This window comes from Bufo gargarizans, chromosome 1 (assembly GCF_014858855.1).
Source record: "Bufo gargarizans isolate SCDJY-AF-19 chromosome 1, ASM1485885v1, whole genome shotgun sequence".
In the NCBI taxonomy this organism is placed as follows: Eukaryota; Metazoa; Chordata; class Amphibia; order Anura; family Bufonidae; genus Bufo; species Bufo gargarizans.
In genome coordinates, this window is record NC_058080.1 from 459,820,653 (window position 1) to 459,837,886 (window position 17,234).

At 44.7% G+C, this 17,234-nt stretch overlaps 1 protein-coding gene across 1 annotated transcript in view; it reads left to right on the plus strand.

Moving 5' to 3' along the window:
* The window catches only part of C1H9orf85 (chromosome 1 C9orf85 homolog), a 48,306-nt gene that overhangs the window by 8,243 nt on the left and 22,829 nt on the right, over positions 1-17,234 (plus strand). The window contains exon 2 of the mRNA XM_044287338.1: positions 15,763-15,869. Within this exon, the coding sequence (XP_044143273.1) occupies positions 15,763-15,869 (107 nt within the window). The remainder of the gene's footprint in view (positions 1-15,762; positions 15,870-17,234) is intronic.

The window sequence follows — 17,234 nt, forward strand, 5'->3', positions numbered from 1 at the left end:
ATTGGTTATTGGAACATCCTTTCATCAGGATTTTACTATACTAGTAATACATTCCCATTCTGATGGTTTCCTGTTGGTTCTTAAAGTGCTGAGCTAGACCTGACTATGCTTGTTATTGATCTGTGGTATATTCAAATGCTGTGCTTTTAATTTTTTATGGGCACACCGTTTTTTCTTTTTTTGTTTTTTTAAGGAGCAATGTGTAATCTATCAATTTAAAAAAAAAAAAAAATAATATGGCATGTTACATTGCATGGAATATTACCCAGAAAGTCAGGGCTGGAAAATCCAAGGTAGCCTTGGAAATTTGTTATTGTTGTCTATGGTCTTCATTGGTTTATTAATTATAGTACGTATTTTCAGGCCCCTTAAAAAAAAAAAAATATATATAAATATATACCGGTGTGTATATATAATTTTTTATTTTTTTTTATGTGGTGGAACTGGCTGCTAATAGCACAAGCATAGATATCATCTGTAGACAAGTTACCTTATGTAATGTTAAAGGAGTTGTCCAGGATTTTACTATTGATGGCCTCTCCTTATGGTAGGATAGGCCATCAATAGTATCTGATTGGCTGGGGTTTACGGGTAGCCCGGTCCATTTTGCATCTTTTAGGCCTCATGCACACGACCGTATTTTGTTTCCGTGTCCAATTTTTGCGGATAGGATGTGGACCCATTCATTTCAATGGGTTCGCAAAAAACACGGACAGCACACCGCGTGCTGTCCGCATCAGTATATCCGTTCCATTGCTCCGCAAAAAAAAAAAAAAATTGTGCATGTCCTATTTTTTCTAGTTTGCGGACAAGGATAGGCATTATTACAACGGATCCGCAAAAAAACAAACGGATGCCATACAGAACGTCGTCCTTTTTTCCCCCCGCAATTTGCAGACCGCAAAACACATACGGTTGTGTGCATGTAGCCTTAAGAAGACTTTTTTTAAGATCTAATTTCCAGATCTCCAAAGTAATCCTCTGCAGGAGGTAAAGTACTGTAACTTCATAGAAAGCTTTTCAAGTGCACTGACAGACGGTTTTATTGTGACTTAAAATTAAAAAAAATATGCGGACAAGAATAGGCATGTCTACAATGGGCCATCTGTTCCGTTCTGCAAATAGCGGAAGGCACACGGGCGGCTTCCATTTTTTTGCGGATCCGCGGTTTGAGGCCTTACTGAACTTAGCTTCCTCCCCTACAAGATTGCTGATCCATAATGACGTGTACATCAGGTTCCCCTGGCAAGATACACAATGTATGTCTTATTGCTGCCATCAAATATATTTATGAGAATGGCACAGTAATCCTGTAATATTCCAATGTACATTTGTTTCACATTTCATTCATATAAATGGAAGATAAAGCATCTTTGCGTTTGGGCTACAGGGTCCCATCAGGCTTTCCAATATTTTTGATGGCCCGAATAGGGAAGTCTGCAGGAAAAGTGGATGGAGCTTTAGGGTGGCTGCACACAAGGCAGAATTTTGTGCATGAAATCTGCACCAAAATCACAAGAAAGTACACACATAAAACTGCACTGTTTATCGGAGATTGGATGCCGCGTTGCAGCAGATCTCGCCCTTCCATTCAAAAGGGGTGAAATCCACACAAGAAAAAAGCAACAACAATCAACATGCTGCAGTTTCAAATTCCACATGGCATACACTTTGCTGGTACTGTATTACGCTGCAATTTTTCTGCATGAAATCCACACTGAAAAACATTTTTTCTAAAGTGTCGTTTAAACCCCAGGATTTGTGACTATTTTATGCCAGTTTTCTGGCTTATGGGGAAGATAACTGTCCTCCATGATTTCTTATGTAAACATAATCTGACTTTTGTGCCTGCTCAAAGCCCAATGCTGTTGAGTGGCGGGCAGAATTCTGGGCGTGCACCGAACACACTACTGTCCCTGTCAAAATGGTGGGGGAGCAGCCAGCAGGGAAAAAAGCGGAGCCTCTAAGTGCAATGGCAACACCCTTGTTGCACCAAAGGGCTCATTAGCATGAAAAGAGTTTAGACTCTACCAATCAGACAGATTGTGTACAAATGGAGCGAATTCAAGACCATGATTACGCCGCCCAAGAGTGGTCAACTAATGAAGATGACACCAAGAACAAGGAGTGTAATGGTCAGCGAGAACACAAATGAACCCAAGGTAACCTCTAAGGAACTAAAGACCTTTCTCACATTAGCTAATGTTAGTGTTCGCAAGTCCATCAGAAGAACACTGAACAACAAGGGTGTGCATGGCAGGATTGCAAGGAGGAAGCCGCTGCTGTCCAAAAAGACATTGCTGCCCATCTGCAGTTTGCTAAAGATCTGGACAAGCCAGAAAGCTATTGTAGCAACGCTTTATGGATAGATGAGACCAAATAAAAAATTTTTGTTTTGAAGCCAGTTTCACGTGAGAGTACTCAGTCCGGGTAATGCGCTCCATGTAGGAGCAGTATTTGTTACCTCCCATGACAGAGGTGAGAAGATCTGAGAGACTGGTGGCACATGAGGGTATCTATTTTCTCCTTGCAGTGTTGTTGTTTTGTAATGACCACACCTCTTGTCAGGTGCAGCTTGTGGTCATTACTGAGGCTCTATTAGTTCTGACTCGCACTGCTTACCATGCGGTTGATATTTTCTGCTGGAGTTGGTTGAGCTGGTGTGTTGTTCCTTTGGATCTCCTGCTCCTCCATTCTTCTTTAAGCTAATTTCATTTTGTTGTTTGCTTGTGTTTGTTGTTTTCTAGGCCTCAGGGAGACGCTAGTTCCTTCATCTGGGGAGGAACCAGTAGTCTCATTCCCTGCCACCACTCCTAGGGCCTTCCAGGGTCTCCAGGGCTTAGGTTCTGGTGTACGAGTATTTCCACCTTCAGGGTCTACACATAATGGCAGGAGTCAGGGAGAGGTCTAGGGAATCCTAGGAGGTCATAATCCCTCTCCCTTAGCTTTGAGTCCTAGACTCCGGTCTATTCCTTCTGTGTGTTATCTGGTATTATCCCCTCCCCATTACCTGTGACATTATCAACCGCCCTAAAATCGTCATTTTGTTTGTGTCAGTGCAGCGATGGATACTGTTTCTTCACTGGTCAATCGTATGCAGGGACTGTCTTTGGAGGTGGCTGACCTCCGCACGGCCGTCTTGCAGTTTCAGAGACCACAGGCGGCGGGAACCAGGTATATCCTGAACCTAAGGTCGCTCTCCCGGATAGGTTTTCCGGGGGAAGTGACAACTTTATTCGGTTCAGGGAGTCGTGCAAACTATATTTTGGACTACGTCCTAACTCTTCTCGGGACGAGAATCAAAGAGTGGGGACTATTATTTAGTTACTGAAAGGTGACGCAAAGTCTTGGGCTTTTTCCTTGCCGACCGGATCACAATCCCTTTTGTCGGTAGATAAAATTTCAGAGCTCTGGGGCTTATCTACAATTACCCAGATCGGGTCTCCCTGGCTGAGACTAAGTTGTGTGGCTTACGGCACGGAGAGGGTTTCCTCTGAATCCTATTGCTCTGAATTTAGGAGATGGGCAACTGATACTGAGTGTAATGACCCAGCCCTCTGTAGTAAAGTCTGTCAAAGGTTATCCGAGAACCTTAAAGATGCCTTGGCATTTCACGAATATCCAGTCATTGGAGGCAGCCATGTCTCTGGCTGTACGTATTGATAGACTCCTGAGGGAGAGATCTAAAGTTCCTCTCGCTCGGGATGCACTATCATATGGGGAAGTGGCCTTTTCCAACACTTTGGGTAGGGAAGCACTTGAGCTCATGTCTGATGATAAGCCAATGCAGTTGGGGGAAGTCACTCCTGGACCTGGTGATTAAAAACTTTAGGGTTAAGAAAAGACTCTGCTTTTTCTGTGGTGAAGCGGGACATTTTGTTAACGTATGTCCTTATGGTAAACGTCAAGGTGAAAAAGAGAGGAAACTAATAGTCATCCTCTCGCTCTTGGTAGTGTGGGTGGGGAATCTGAGAATTGTACTTTTGTCATTTACCGGTAGTACCCGATTTCCACTACCTGCCAAGGTGGCGCTAGACTCCAAAACTTTGGGAATTGAAGTATTTATTGACAGTGGGGCAGGGGTTAACCTAGTAGGTGGCCAATTCATCCGTATGCATGGTTTGATAACAAGCGCATTAGACAAAAATATTTCGGTGTTTGCGATTTGATTCCGCTCCACTCTCTCAAAAAATATTTGTCACAAGTGGTGCAGAACATTTGCCTAAAGGTGAGAGATTCTCATCAAGAATCCATTTCATGTTTTGTGCTGGAGGGTCTGCCTGCTCCTCTGGTGCTAGGTTTACCTTTTGTTATCCAAACATAACCCTACCATCGATTGGCAAGCGAGACAGATTCTTGATTGGAGTGATTTTTGCATAGACAACTGTCTTAGCACGTCGCTTTCTGTTGTAACCACTAAAATAGTACTTTTCTTTTATTTCGGATCTTTCTGATGTATTCTCTGAAAGTGGAGACCAGGAGTTTCCTCCACATCGGTAGTATGATTGCCCCGTCAACCTTATTACTGGAGCTAGATTGCCCAAGTCTCGGTTGTATAATCTTTCTGAACCCGAAAGAGTAGCCATGCGAGAATATATCACTGAAACCTTGGCTGAAGGTCATATTAGACCATCCAAATCACTAGTGGCTGCAGGGTTCTTTGTAAAAAACAAACAAACAAACAAAACCCTTAGACCATGTTTGGACTTTGGTGAGCTTAATTGTATCACTGTCCGTGATCCTTATGCTCCTTTCTTTGATCCCAGATTTGTTCAATCAGATTGTTGGTGCCAAGGTGTTCTCTAAGTTGGATTTGAGGGGGGCATATAATCTGGTAAGGATCAAGGAGGGGGACGAATGGAATTTGGTCATGCCTTTTGGGTTTACCAATACTCCTGCTGTTTTTCAACATTTCATCAATGACATCTTTCATCAGCTGGTGAGCAGGTTTGTATTTGGATGATATTTTAATTTATTCCCCCAACGTGGAGAAGCATCAGGGTCACGTGAGACAGGTCTTACAGATCCTAAGGGAGAATAAATTGTATGCTAAGATGGAGAAGTGTGTATTTACAGTCCTGGAAGTGCAATTTCTGGGTTACCTACTCTCATCTTCGGGTTTTCGTATGGATACGAAAAAAGTCTGTTCTGTGTTGGACTGGGATCGACCCGAAAATCTGAAAGCGCTCATGCGATTTTTGGGGTTCACCAACTACTACCGTAAATGTATCTTTAATTACTCGACTGTTGTTAAACCGTTTACAGATATTACTAAGAAAGGTGCAGATTTCTCAGTCTGATGAGACATTAAATGCCTTTTCAGCGGTGAAGGAGTGTTTTGCTTCTGCTCCTATACTGGTGCAACCGGATGTGTCACAGCCATTGATTGTAGAAGTCGATGTATCCGAGGTAGGGGTTGGAGCAGTCTTGTTGCAGGTTTCTTCTCCTAGCAAATAGCGCCTATGTGCTTTTGTCTCTAAAAAAACCTCTCTACTGCTGAAGGAAATTATGATGTAGGTAATAGAGAGTTGCTGGCCATTAAGTTTGGCTTTTGAGGAATGGCGTTATTGGTTGGAAGGAGCGATTCATCCCATTGCGGTAATTACTGATCACAAAAATCTGGCTTATCTGGAGTCGGCCTAAACGTCTGAACCCAAGGCAGGCCAGATGGTCATTGTTTTTTACCAGATTAAATTTCGTTGTCACCTATCGCCCTGAGGTTAAGAACGTCACAGTGGATTCTTTGTCGCGTAGCTTTCCTGGGGGGCGTGGGGGTGATTCGGAGGATCCTGGTCCGATATTGGCTGATGGGGTGTTTGTATCCGCTCTTTATCCTGAACTTGAGGCAGAGGTGTTGGAGGCCCAGGGAGATGCACCTGATTCTTGTCCTCCAGGGAAGTTTGTTCCTTCTGGACTACGGCACAAGGTGTTTCAAGAACATGACTGTACTGTTCTTACGGGACACCCTGGCAGCAGATTGACGGTTTGCACACATACTCAGCCTTCAGGATCTCTACTTCCCTTTACTATCCCGTCCCGACCATGGACTTATTTGTCCATGGACTTTATCACAGATTTGCCTAATTTCTCAGGGAAAACGGTGACTCTGGTGGTTGTTTCAAGAACATGACTGTACTGTTCTTACGGGACACCCTGGCAGCAGATTCACGGTTGATCTCATTTCCCGGAGATTCTAGTGGCCAGGATTGCGTAAATGTTTTGAGGGCTATGTGTCAACTTGTGAGCGTGCCAAGGTGACACATACTCAGCCTTCAGGATCTCTACTTCCCTTTTCTATCCCGTCCCGACCGTGGACTCATTTGTCCATGGACTTTATCACAGATTTGCATAATTCCTCAGGGAAAACTGTGACTCTGGTGGTTGTTGATCGATTCAGCAAGATGTCGCACTTCATAGCATTATCAGCTCTACCTAATGCTAAAACTGTCGCACAAGTGTTTGTCGATAACATCGTAAAGCTACACGGTATCCCCTCTGATGTGGTGTCTGATGGGGGACTCAGTTTGTTTCCAGATTCTGTAAGGTGTTCTGTACTCGCCTGGGGGTGCAGTTATCCTTCTCTTCAGCTTTTCATCCGCAGTCGAACGGACAAACTAAGTGCACTAACCAGAATCTGGAGACTTATTTGAGATTTTTTGTCTCAGGGAATATGGAGGAGTGGTCTTCATTTTTGTCATTGGCTGAGTTTGCCATAAATAACCATAGGCAGGAGTCCATTGATGAGTCCCAATTTTTCAGGGCATATGGGTTCCATCCGCAGTTTGGCACATTTTCTGGTACTGAGACTTCTGGTATACCGGAAGAGGAAAGATTTTCCTCTTCGTTGTCATCTATTTGGCGGGGAAAAAAAAATGGGCAAAAAGTAGAAACGTATAGCTGACAAGAGACGTATGAGTGGTCCAGACCTGAGAGTGGGTGATTCTGTGTGGCTGTCCACAAGAAACATTAAGTTGAAGGTACCTTCTTGGAAGTTGGGGCCAAGGTTTATTGGGCCATATAAAATCTCTGCCATTATTCATTCGGTTGCTTTTCGTCTTGAACTTCCTTTTTTTTTTTTTTTTTTTCCCCACAAATCCTTACTAAACATAAATTTCAAACCTGCTGAACTATCCTCCTTACCTCCAGCTCCTGTCTTGGTGGACTGTAATTTTTTAATTTCAGATTGCCAGGATAGTTAACTCATGAATTCTCTGTCGATCTCTTCAGTATCTCGTGCACTAGAAAGTTTGCGGTCCAGAGGAAAGAATGTCGGTTCCTGCGACCGACGTGTCCCTCCCATGACAGAGGTGAGAAGATCTGAGAGACTGGCGGCACATGAGGGTATCTGAAAGTCTCTCTCCACACCTCTTGTCAGGTGCAGCTTGTGGTCATTACTGAGGCACTATTTAGTTCTGACTCGCACTGCTTACCATGCGGTTGATATTTCCTGCTGGAGTTGGTTGAGCTGGTGTGTTGTTCCTTTGGATCTCCTGCTCCTCCATTCTTCTTTAAGCTAATTGCATTTTGTTTAGCATTTTGTTGTTCGCTTGTGTTTGTTGTTTTTTAGGCCTCAGAGAGACGCTGTAGTCTCATTCCCTGCCACCACTCCTAGGGCATTCCAGGGCTTAGGTTCTGGTGTACGAGTATTTCCACCTTCAGGGTCTACGCATAATGGCAGGAGTCAGGGAGAGGTCTAGGGATTCCTAGGAGGTCACCATCCCTCTCCCTTAGCTTTGAGGCCTAGACTCCAGTCTATTCCTTCTGTGTGTTATCTGGTGTTATTTCCCCCCCCCATTACCTGTGACAGTATTTCCCTGACTGACCACTCAGGGCTCCAGATGGCGACCAAAATGGTTGCCAATGTGACTTAGAATTTGCAAATGGCAACCAGACTTTTTAGTCTTGTCGCCATTTGCAACTAGACCCGCAGCTCTGCAGTTGAATACAGCGGCGGGGCACAGGAGCTAATAGATCTCTGTCCCGCCGCCGATGTTCTTCTCAGCAGCGCAGTGGAGGAGTCTCTCCCTCCCCCTGTGCTGCTGCTGCCGCCGCCGCCAATGAGAAGAGAGACGGGAGGGGCTGTGGCCACTGCGCCACCAATAAAGATAACTGACCTGTTAATACAAATACAGGAGGCGGGTGCCAGAATTAAATAGCCGGCACCCGACCTCTATGACATGGAGCTGCGATCAGCGGCATTTAACCCTTCAGGTGCGGTACCTGAGGGGTTAATTGCAGCTCCCTGTCATAGAGGTCGGGTGTCGGCTATTTGATTCCGGCACCCGCCTCCTGTATTTGTATTAATAGGTCAGTTATTTTCATTGGTGGCGCAGTGCCAATGCGTGTTAAAATAGATAATTTTATTTATTAATTTTATTTAACTCGCCGCCTCCAATTGATCCCGTAGCTGCCGGTCTCCTGTCCTTTCTTCAGGACCTGTCAAAGGACCTGTGGTGACGTCACTGAGCTTATCACATGGTGATGGATCATGTGATGAGCACAGTGATGTCACTACAGGTCCTTTGACAGGTCCTGAAGAAAAAACAGGAGCTCGGCAGCTACGGGATCAATTGGAGGGGGTAAGTTAATTTTATTTTTTTTGTTTTTTGTTTTGTTTTTTTAACCCTCAATTGACCTTCTTACTAAGCATTCTGTATCAAAGAATGCTATTATTTTCCCTTATAAGCATGTTATAAGGGAAAATAACACAGTGAATAGACTTTCATCCTAGCAACCATGCTTGAAAATCGCACCGCATCCGCACTTGCTTGTGGATGCTTGCGATTTTCACGCAGCCCCATTAACTTCTATGGGGGCCTTAGTTGCGTGAAAAACGCAGAACATAGAGCATGCTGCGATTTTCACGCAACACACAAGTGATGCGTGAAAACCACTGCTCATGTGCACAGCCCCATAGAAGTGAATGGGTCCAGATTCAGTGGGGGTGCAATGCGTTCACCTCACGCATTGCACCCGCGCAGAAAACTCGCCCGTGTGAAAGCGGCCTAAGGGTGAATAGGACAAGGGTTCCAGCCCCTAAGAGGGCTAATAGTAAGTAATAAAAACCAAAAAAAAAAACACACAAACACTAAGGCTACTTTCACACTTGCGGCAGTGTGATCCGGCGGGAAGTTCCGTCGTCGGAACTGCCTGCCGGATCCACCGATCTGGATGTGACTGAAAGCATTTGTGAGACGCATCCGGATGCGGATCCATCTCACAAATGCATTGCAATAACGAATCCATCTCTCCGCTTGTCATGCGGACAGACGGATCCGTCTTGTATCTTTTTACACATTTTTACCGATCTGCGCCAGAGATAAAACCATAGCATGCTGCGGTTTTATCTTTTGCCTGATCAGTCAAAATGACTGAACTGAAGACATCCTGATGCATCCTGAACGGATTGCTCTCCATTCAGAATGCATGGGGATAAAACTGATCAGTTCTTTTCCGGTATAGAGCCCCTGTGACGGAACCCAGTGCCGGAAAAGAAAAACGCTAGTGTGAAAATACCCTAAAATATTAAAGGGAACCTGTCACCAGTTTTATGGTGTCCTAACTAAGGCCTCTTTCACACTTGCGTTGTCCGGATCCGGCGTGTACTCCACTTGCCGGAATTACACGCCGGATCCGGAAAAAACACGCCGGATCCGTCTTCAAAATGCTTTCAGTGTTACTATGGCATCCAGGATGCTATTAAAGTCCTGGTTGCCATAGTAGGAGCGGGGAGTGGTATACTTACAGTCCGCGCGGCTCCGGGGCGCTCCAGAGTGACGTCAGAGCGCCCCGTGCGCATGGATGACGTCCCATGCGATCACGTGAGCCATGCCCTTGGGGCGCCCTGACGTCACTCTGTAGCGCCCCGGGAGCTGCATGGACGGTAAGTATGCTGCTCCCCCGCTCCCCGCTACACTTTACCATGGCTGCCAGGACTTTAGCGTCCCGGCAGCCATGGTAACCATTGAGAAAAAGCTAAACGTCGGATCCGGCAATGCGCCGAAACGACGTTTAGCTTAAGGCCGGATCCGGATCAATGCCTTTCAATGGGCATTAATTCCGGATCCGGCCTTGCGGCAAGTCTTCAGGATTTTTAGCTGGAGCAAAAAGCGCAGCATGTTGCGGTATTTTCTCCGGCCAAAAAATGTTCCGTTCCGGAACTGAAGACGTCCTGATGCATCCTGAACGGATTTCACTCCATTCAGAATGCATTAGGATAAAACTGATCAGGATCCTTCCGGCATAGAGCCCCGACGACGGAACTCTATGCCGGAAGAAAAGAATGCAGACGTGAAAGAGCCCTAAGGGCAACATAAATAAGTGACTGATTCTCTTAGCAAAATGCTGGGTCACTTTCTTTAATTGACCCAGTCAATCTTCCAACACCTTGTATTGAAAAGCTCCAGCTGATAATGATGAGTCATGAATATTCATGAGCTCCTGACTCTCCCCGCCCACCTGCTGCTGAATGACAGTTATTTTCCATAGGAATCAGCAGCAGGTGGGCAGGGGAGTGGCTATAGCTCTGAATTAAATATACGCCGGACTCGAATCAGCTCATTAGCATGCAGCATCTTGGTGTGTATATTACCATCTGTCACACCAGTAAGTGACTACATCTAAGGTACTTTTTAGTAGTGACTCCCCCCTGCAGTGCCCAAGAACACCTCCTGATCCTCAGATAACCTCCCACAGCCCGGCAAACGGTTCCGCCCCCTCCCCACGTCATAGTCTACCTTCTAGAAATGCCCCGTCCTTCTTCCTGTCGGCGGCCAGAAAACTCGCGCAGGCGCAGTACCGCCTGCACGATCATCAACCTCCTCAGGGCAACAGCGCTCAGGTTACATCACTGGGCTCAGCGCATGCCCAGTGAGACTTTTGAGGCTGTTGCCCTCAGGAGCTTGATGATCCCGCAGGCGGTACTGCGCCTGCGCAAGTTTTCTGGCCGCCGATAGGAAGAAGGACGGGGCATTTCTAGAAGGTAGACTATGACGTGGGGAGGGGGCGGAACCGTTTGCCGGGCTGTGGGAGGTTATCTGAGGATCAGGAGGCATTCTTGGGCACTGCAGGAGCGTCACTGGGCACCGGAGAAGGAAAAAAACGCCCCTCTGGGCACCTTGGAGCCTCATTAGCATATCGTAAAAAGTGCTTTTATATCAAAAGTACAAAACGAAATAAAGTAAAAAGAAGACTGCTGGAAATAAGGTACTTTAGTGAACATATCGATGGTGCCAGCTTAAAATGGTAAAAGCAGGTGACAGAATCCCTTTAAAGTTTTGGAATGACCAAGTCAAAGTCCTGACCTTAATCCAATAGAAATGTGGAAGGACCTGAAGCAAGCAGTTCTCGGGAAGAAACCAACCAACATAACAGAGTTGAAGCTATTTTCTACGGAGGAATGGGTTAAACTTCCTCCAAACTTCCTTCCTGCAGGACTAATCAACAATTACCTGAGATTATTAGTTGCAGTTATTGCTGCACAAGGCAGTCACACTAGATACTGAAAGCAAAGGTTCACATACTTTTGCCACTTAAACACGAGACTAAGTATACTTTCACACTTGCGGCAGGGGATTCTGGCAGGCAGTTCAGTCGCCGAAACTGCCTGCCGTATCCGGCAATCTGGACGCAAACGGATGCATTTGTGAGACGGATCCGTCTGACAAATGCGTTGCAATGCCGGATCCGTCTTTGCGGTTGTCAGTTGGAAAAACGGATCCAGTATTTTTTCCCCCCACAGATTTAAAGGTCTGCACGAGCTCTGACCAGAAGAACTGATCCGTCAATGCGTCAATTTTAATGCCGGATCCGGCACTACTACATTTCAATGTATAGAAATATAGAAAATTCTGAAGTTTTCGCAAACTTTCAAACACCACTGTATAATGCCCATATTAATTCATCCTTAACTAGGTAATGCCACACAGTATACCTGCTTCAAAAGAGCCACCTTGAAGTATGTCTCCATCTGCATGTGAATGCCATAGATTAAGACCTTTCTGCCGGTCACATGCCAAGAAGGTTCTTATGGTTGCATCTTCATCCATTTCTTATGCGGTAACACAGGGCTGGGCAACACCACGTCGCTGTGATGACTACAAAATCGCAATTCCACTCAGTACCAGATGTATTTACTGGATTTTTTTATTTTTTTTTGTACTTAGTCATTTTAAATTCTGCTTCACTAGCAGTATAATAAATGTTCTGCTACTAAAACCTAATTTTATTTATTTAGGATGATCTGGGAGTGAATAACTGATCAAAAATTATTTTAAAGGGAATGTGACGCCAGAAATTGACTATTTGTTTAAAGGCAACCTGTCACCTGGATTTTGGGTATAGAGCAGAGGATATGGGCTGCTAGATCGCCGCTAGCACATCTGCAATAAACATTCCCCATAGCTCTGTGTGCTTTTATTGTGTCAAAAATACGATTTTATAGATATGTAAATTAATCTTAGATGAGTCCTGTCTCCTCCATGCTTGAGAGATGAGTCCAGCGTTCTGACTCTGAGCCCATCCATGCCCACTGTGAAGGAGCCCAGCACCGCTCCGCATCCTCCGAGTCTCCTCCTTGCTCCCCGACGTCACAAAGCTAGAGCGATGCACGAACTAGCGCATGCGCAGTTCCTTTCCTGTGCTGGCATCAGCCTCAGGGAATGAATACTATCTTTATCAAAAAATGTGTCTATCAAAAACATTTTTGGGCTATAGGGCTGTTTCACACGAGCGGATGCCGCACGTGGCATCCGCTCCGTGAATGACAGCCAAGACCCGATGCAGACTGCAGAGGCACGGAACATGACTGATAATGCTCTGTGCCTCTCTGTGACCTCTTTACTACGAAATCACAGTGAGATAAAGTTGTCACTGTGATTTCGTAGTAAAGAGATCACAGAGAGGCACGGAGCATTATCAGTCATGTCTGCATCGGGTCTTGGCTGTCATTCACGAAGCGGATGTCACGCACGGCATCCGCTCGTGTGAAATCGCCTATAGGGGTTTAAAATCGGTCTGTTTGCAGAGTATCGCTTCTCAGTACAGTCATCTGAAGGCTCATGTGAAGCCTTATTTCTGATCTCCTTGCCTCATAAACACTCATTTAAAGGGACCCTGTCACCAGTTTTATGGTGTCCTAACTAAGGGCAACATAAATAAGTGACTGATTCACTTAGCAAAATGCTGGGTCACTTTCTTTAATTGACCCTGTCAATCTGCCAACATCTTGTATTGAAAAGATCCAGATCATAATGATGAGTCCTGAATATTCATGAGCTCCTGACTCTCCCCGCCTACCTGCTGCTGATTGACAGTTATTTTCCATATGAATCAGCAGCAGGTGGGCAGGGGAGTGGCTATAGCTCTGAATTAAATATACGCTGGACTCGATGACATCACGCTGGACTCAAATCAGCTCATTAGCATGCGGCATCTTTGTGTGTATATTATGAGGTAACCATCTGTCACACCAGTAAGTGAATACATCTAAGACACCTTTTTAGTAGGTAATGATTGTATATAATTAGTTAGATTATAATCAAATATCCACATGACAGGTTCCCTTTAAGGCTACTTTCACACCTGCGTTTAGGTGCGGATCCGTCTGGTATCTGCACGGACAGATCCGCACCTATAATGCAAACGCTTGTATCGTGTTTTTTTTTTTTTTTTTTTGTTCATGATAATGCAAACTGATCCGTTTTGACTTGGGCTACTTTCACACTAGCGTTGTTTGAATCCGGCGTTCAATTTCATTAACGGAACTGCCTGCCGGATCCGGGAAAAACGTGTGAAAACTGATTACATTTGAATCACAATGAAAAAATGCATTGAAAAAAAACGGATCCGCCATTTATGGGCTTTTTTTTTTTTTTTCCCACATTTTTCGGGTTTAACATGCAAAAGCCGGATCCGTTTTGACGGAACACACGTTGCCGGATCCGACGTTAATGCAAGTAAATGGGAAAAAGGCCAGATCCGGCGTTCAGTCAAAGTGTTCAGGATTTTTAGCCGGAGGTAAAAAATACAACATGCTACGGATTTCTGAAAAGCCTGATCAGTCAAAAAGACTGAACTGAAGATATCCTGATGCATCCTGAACGGTTTACTCTCCATTCAGAATGCATTAGGATAAAACTGATCAGTTCTTTTCGGATTTGAGCCCCTAGGACGGAACTCAGTGCCGGAAAAGAAACTCTAGTATGAAAGTAGCCTTACATTGAAAGTTAATGGGAGGCGGATCCGTTTTCAACTGCACCATATTGTGTCAGTAAAAACGGATCCGTCCCCATTGACTTACATTGTAAGTCAGGACGGATCCGTTTGGCTCAGTTTCGTCAAACGGACATCAAAACGCTGCAAGCAGCGTTTTGGTGTCCGCCTCCAGAGCGGAATGGAGGCTGAACGGAGGCAAACTGATGTATTCTGAGCGGATCCTTATCCATTCAGCATGCATTGGGGCTGAACTGATCCGTTTTGGGCCGCTTGTGAGAGCCCTGAAACGGATCTCACAGGTGGACCCAGAAACGGCAGTGTGAAAGAAGCCTAAACCATATTTTTATCAGTTTAAGACTTTAGCAATAATGAGTGTTTGAGGTCAGGAGATCAGAAATAAGGCTTCACATGAGCCTTCAAATGATGGTACTGATAAGTAAAACTCTGTAAACAGACTGATTTTAAACCCCTGTAGCCCAAAAATGGCTGAACATTTTTTGATAAAGACCAATTGAAAAAGAATGATTTTTTTTTTTTGTTTTTATGCAAAATGCCCCAAAGGTGTCCACAGCCTTTAAAGGGCTTCTGTCACCCCACTAAAGTCATTTTTTATTTTTTTGGGGCTAGTTACATTCCTTATAGTGAGATATATGAAAATATAATGGTGTTACTTACTTTCATTCAGCCGTTTCTTATAAAAACGAAGTTTTATAATATGTAAATCAGGTCTCTACCAGCAAGTAGGGCGTCTACTTGCTGGTAGCCGCCGCAAAAAACCGCCGCCTCGTCGTGTTGATTGACAGGGCCAGCCGCGATCTCCTCGGCGCAGGCGCACTGAGGGAGTTCTGAGGAGACGAGCCTCTTCATCTCAGAGCGCCTGCGCCGAATGAACAGAGGCGCGCGATTTTTAAAATGCTGACAGGGCCGGCTGGAGGAGGAGATCCCGGCTGGCCCTGTCAATCAACACGACGAGGGGGCGGTTTTTTGCGGCGGCTACCAGCAAGTAGACACCCTACTTGCTGGTAGAGACCTGATTTACTTATTATAAAAACGAAGTTTTATAATAAGAAACGGCTGAATGAAAGTAAGTAACACCATTATATTCTCATATATCGCACTATAAGGAATGTAACTAGCCCAAAAAAATAAAAAATATGACTTTAGTGGGGTGACAGAAGCCCTTTAATGGTAAATTCTGTTAACAGCTGCTCAGGAAAGATGGCAGCCCCTATAATCATATTCAGGAAATAGATTTAAAAAAAATCTGCAATCAGAAAAGCGTTAAGAGTTTCTATCACTGTCTAGTGACCCATTCCCTTACCTAATGATAGATACGTGAGAATGGTGGCTCTTGCCCTTTCTTTTGTATTATTTGTCACTTGCATGTCGTACTATGTCTAATATTTGCTTGTCTGGGTCAGTACACAGCGCCTGTGCCAGCGTTTCACCTGATTACATATGATTGCTGCTGAAAGGTCCTGTGTTTTTTAGATAAGTGTTTGGTTTTCTTCATATATATTTATTAACTTTATCGTTCTTGCCTTTTAGAAGATAAACTCCAAACAACATGATGGAGTGTGCCAGCGCTGCAAGGATGTGCTGGAATGGCGGGTAAAATTCAGCAAGTACAAGCCGTTGTCTCAGCCTAAGAAGTGGTAAGTGGCAGTGATCCGCTGCTCCACAGCCAGGGAATTTACAGTCTCCACAAGCTTCCTGTTAATTCCTTTGGGGTAGATCTGAGTGAGTTGGGGAAACAATAAAGCTTTTATCTGAAATCTGAGACTTCTTCCATAGAGCGCGTGGCTGGTACATTAGCATTGTATATAAATTGTTCTTGAAAGGGCTCCATCATTAAGAAAGGCTTAACTAAAAACATAACCTAAAAAGGGAAATACACCTGCGCGCCATTTACAGTGCCTTGAAAAAGTATTCATACCCCTTAAACTTTTCCACATTTTTTTTTCACGTTACACCCACAAACTTGCGTGTATTTTATTAGGCGTTTATGTTTGAAGAGGTAGCGGCACTTGTGCAAGCGCTGCTTTCTCTTCGAATTTACCTGAGCCTTGTCTTCTTTGTAGAGGCGAGACAATTACAACTTCTCATCCCATTCGAGTGAATATTGTAATTACACTGCGCTACCTCTTCAAAGGAGACGAGGTGCAGGGAATTTTAAAGAGAAGGCAGTGCATGAAAGATATGGTCACCCAACAAACGGGTGTTTGCACATTCGATGTCTGATCGGCGGCACCTTTTACTTGACATTTGTCAGGAATGAGCATTCATCTTCTATAATTGTCCTGTTCCTTGGCCCTTACTCGCTGTTTGCTTTATAGAGAAAAAGCTGTAAATCTTTGGAAATACAGACCCCATCTACACTTGTCTGACAACTATTCAAGCACTGCTCTCCAGTGGTTGTTGTCAGAGAACATGACCATCGGCGTGTTGGATTTGAGTAAGCACAATTCTGTGTTTTCCCTGGAGATAAGTCATGGCCGGTGGATCGTTTCTTTCTCCCATATTCAATGAACATGCTGGGCTGAGCATGCATGTTTATGGAAGACCGCTGTCTTATGGGCAGCTTCATTATGATGACCTTTCATACGTACTTTGCCTTTTTGGATACAGTTAGTGTTATAACAAGCCCCTGCCAGAGTGTTAGAGAATCTGGACCTGTGGTGATCAGGTGATTGCCACACCAACCTCTGTTTACTGACCAGGTCATTCCTAAGCAGCCAGTTTCAGGTGAGCATATTCAGTCTGGGAAATACACTCCATGTGGGAGCAGTATTTGGCAGACTGAACACTGTTCCTCTAAAGTCAACTTACAGCATCATAACGATTAATGATGCTGTGAATTCCCATCCCACTCTGGATCTACTGAACTGTAGTCATGGCCTTATGTGAGTACAGTTCAGCCTCACAAATCTTTCTGATGCTGTGAGTTCACTTCAGAGGAGCAGTCTTCGGTACGGGAACTTCTGCTCCCATGGAACCGGACTTATTCTTTAAGTATCTAA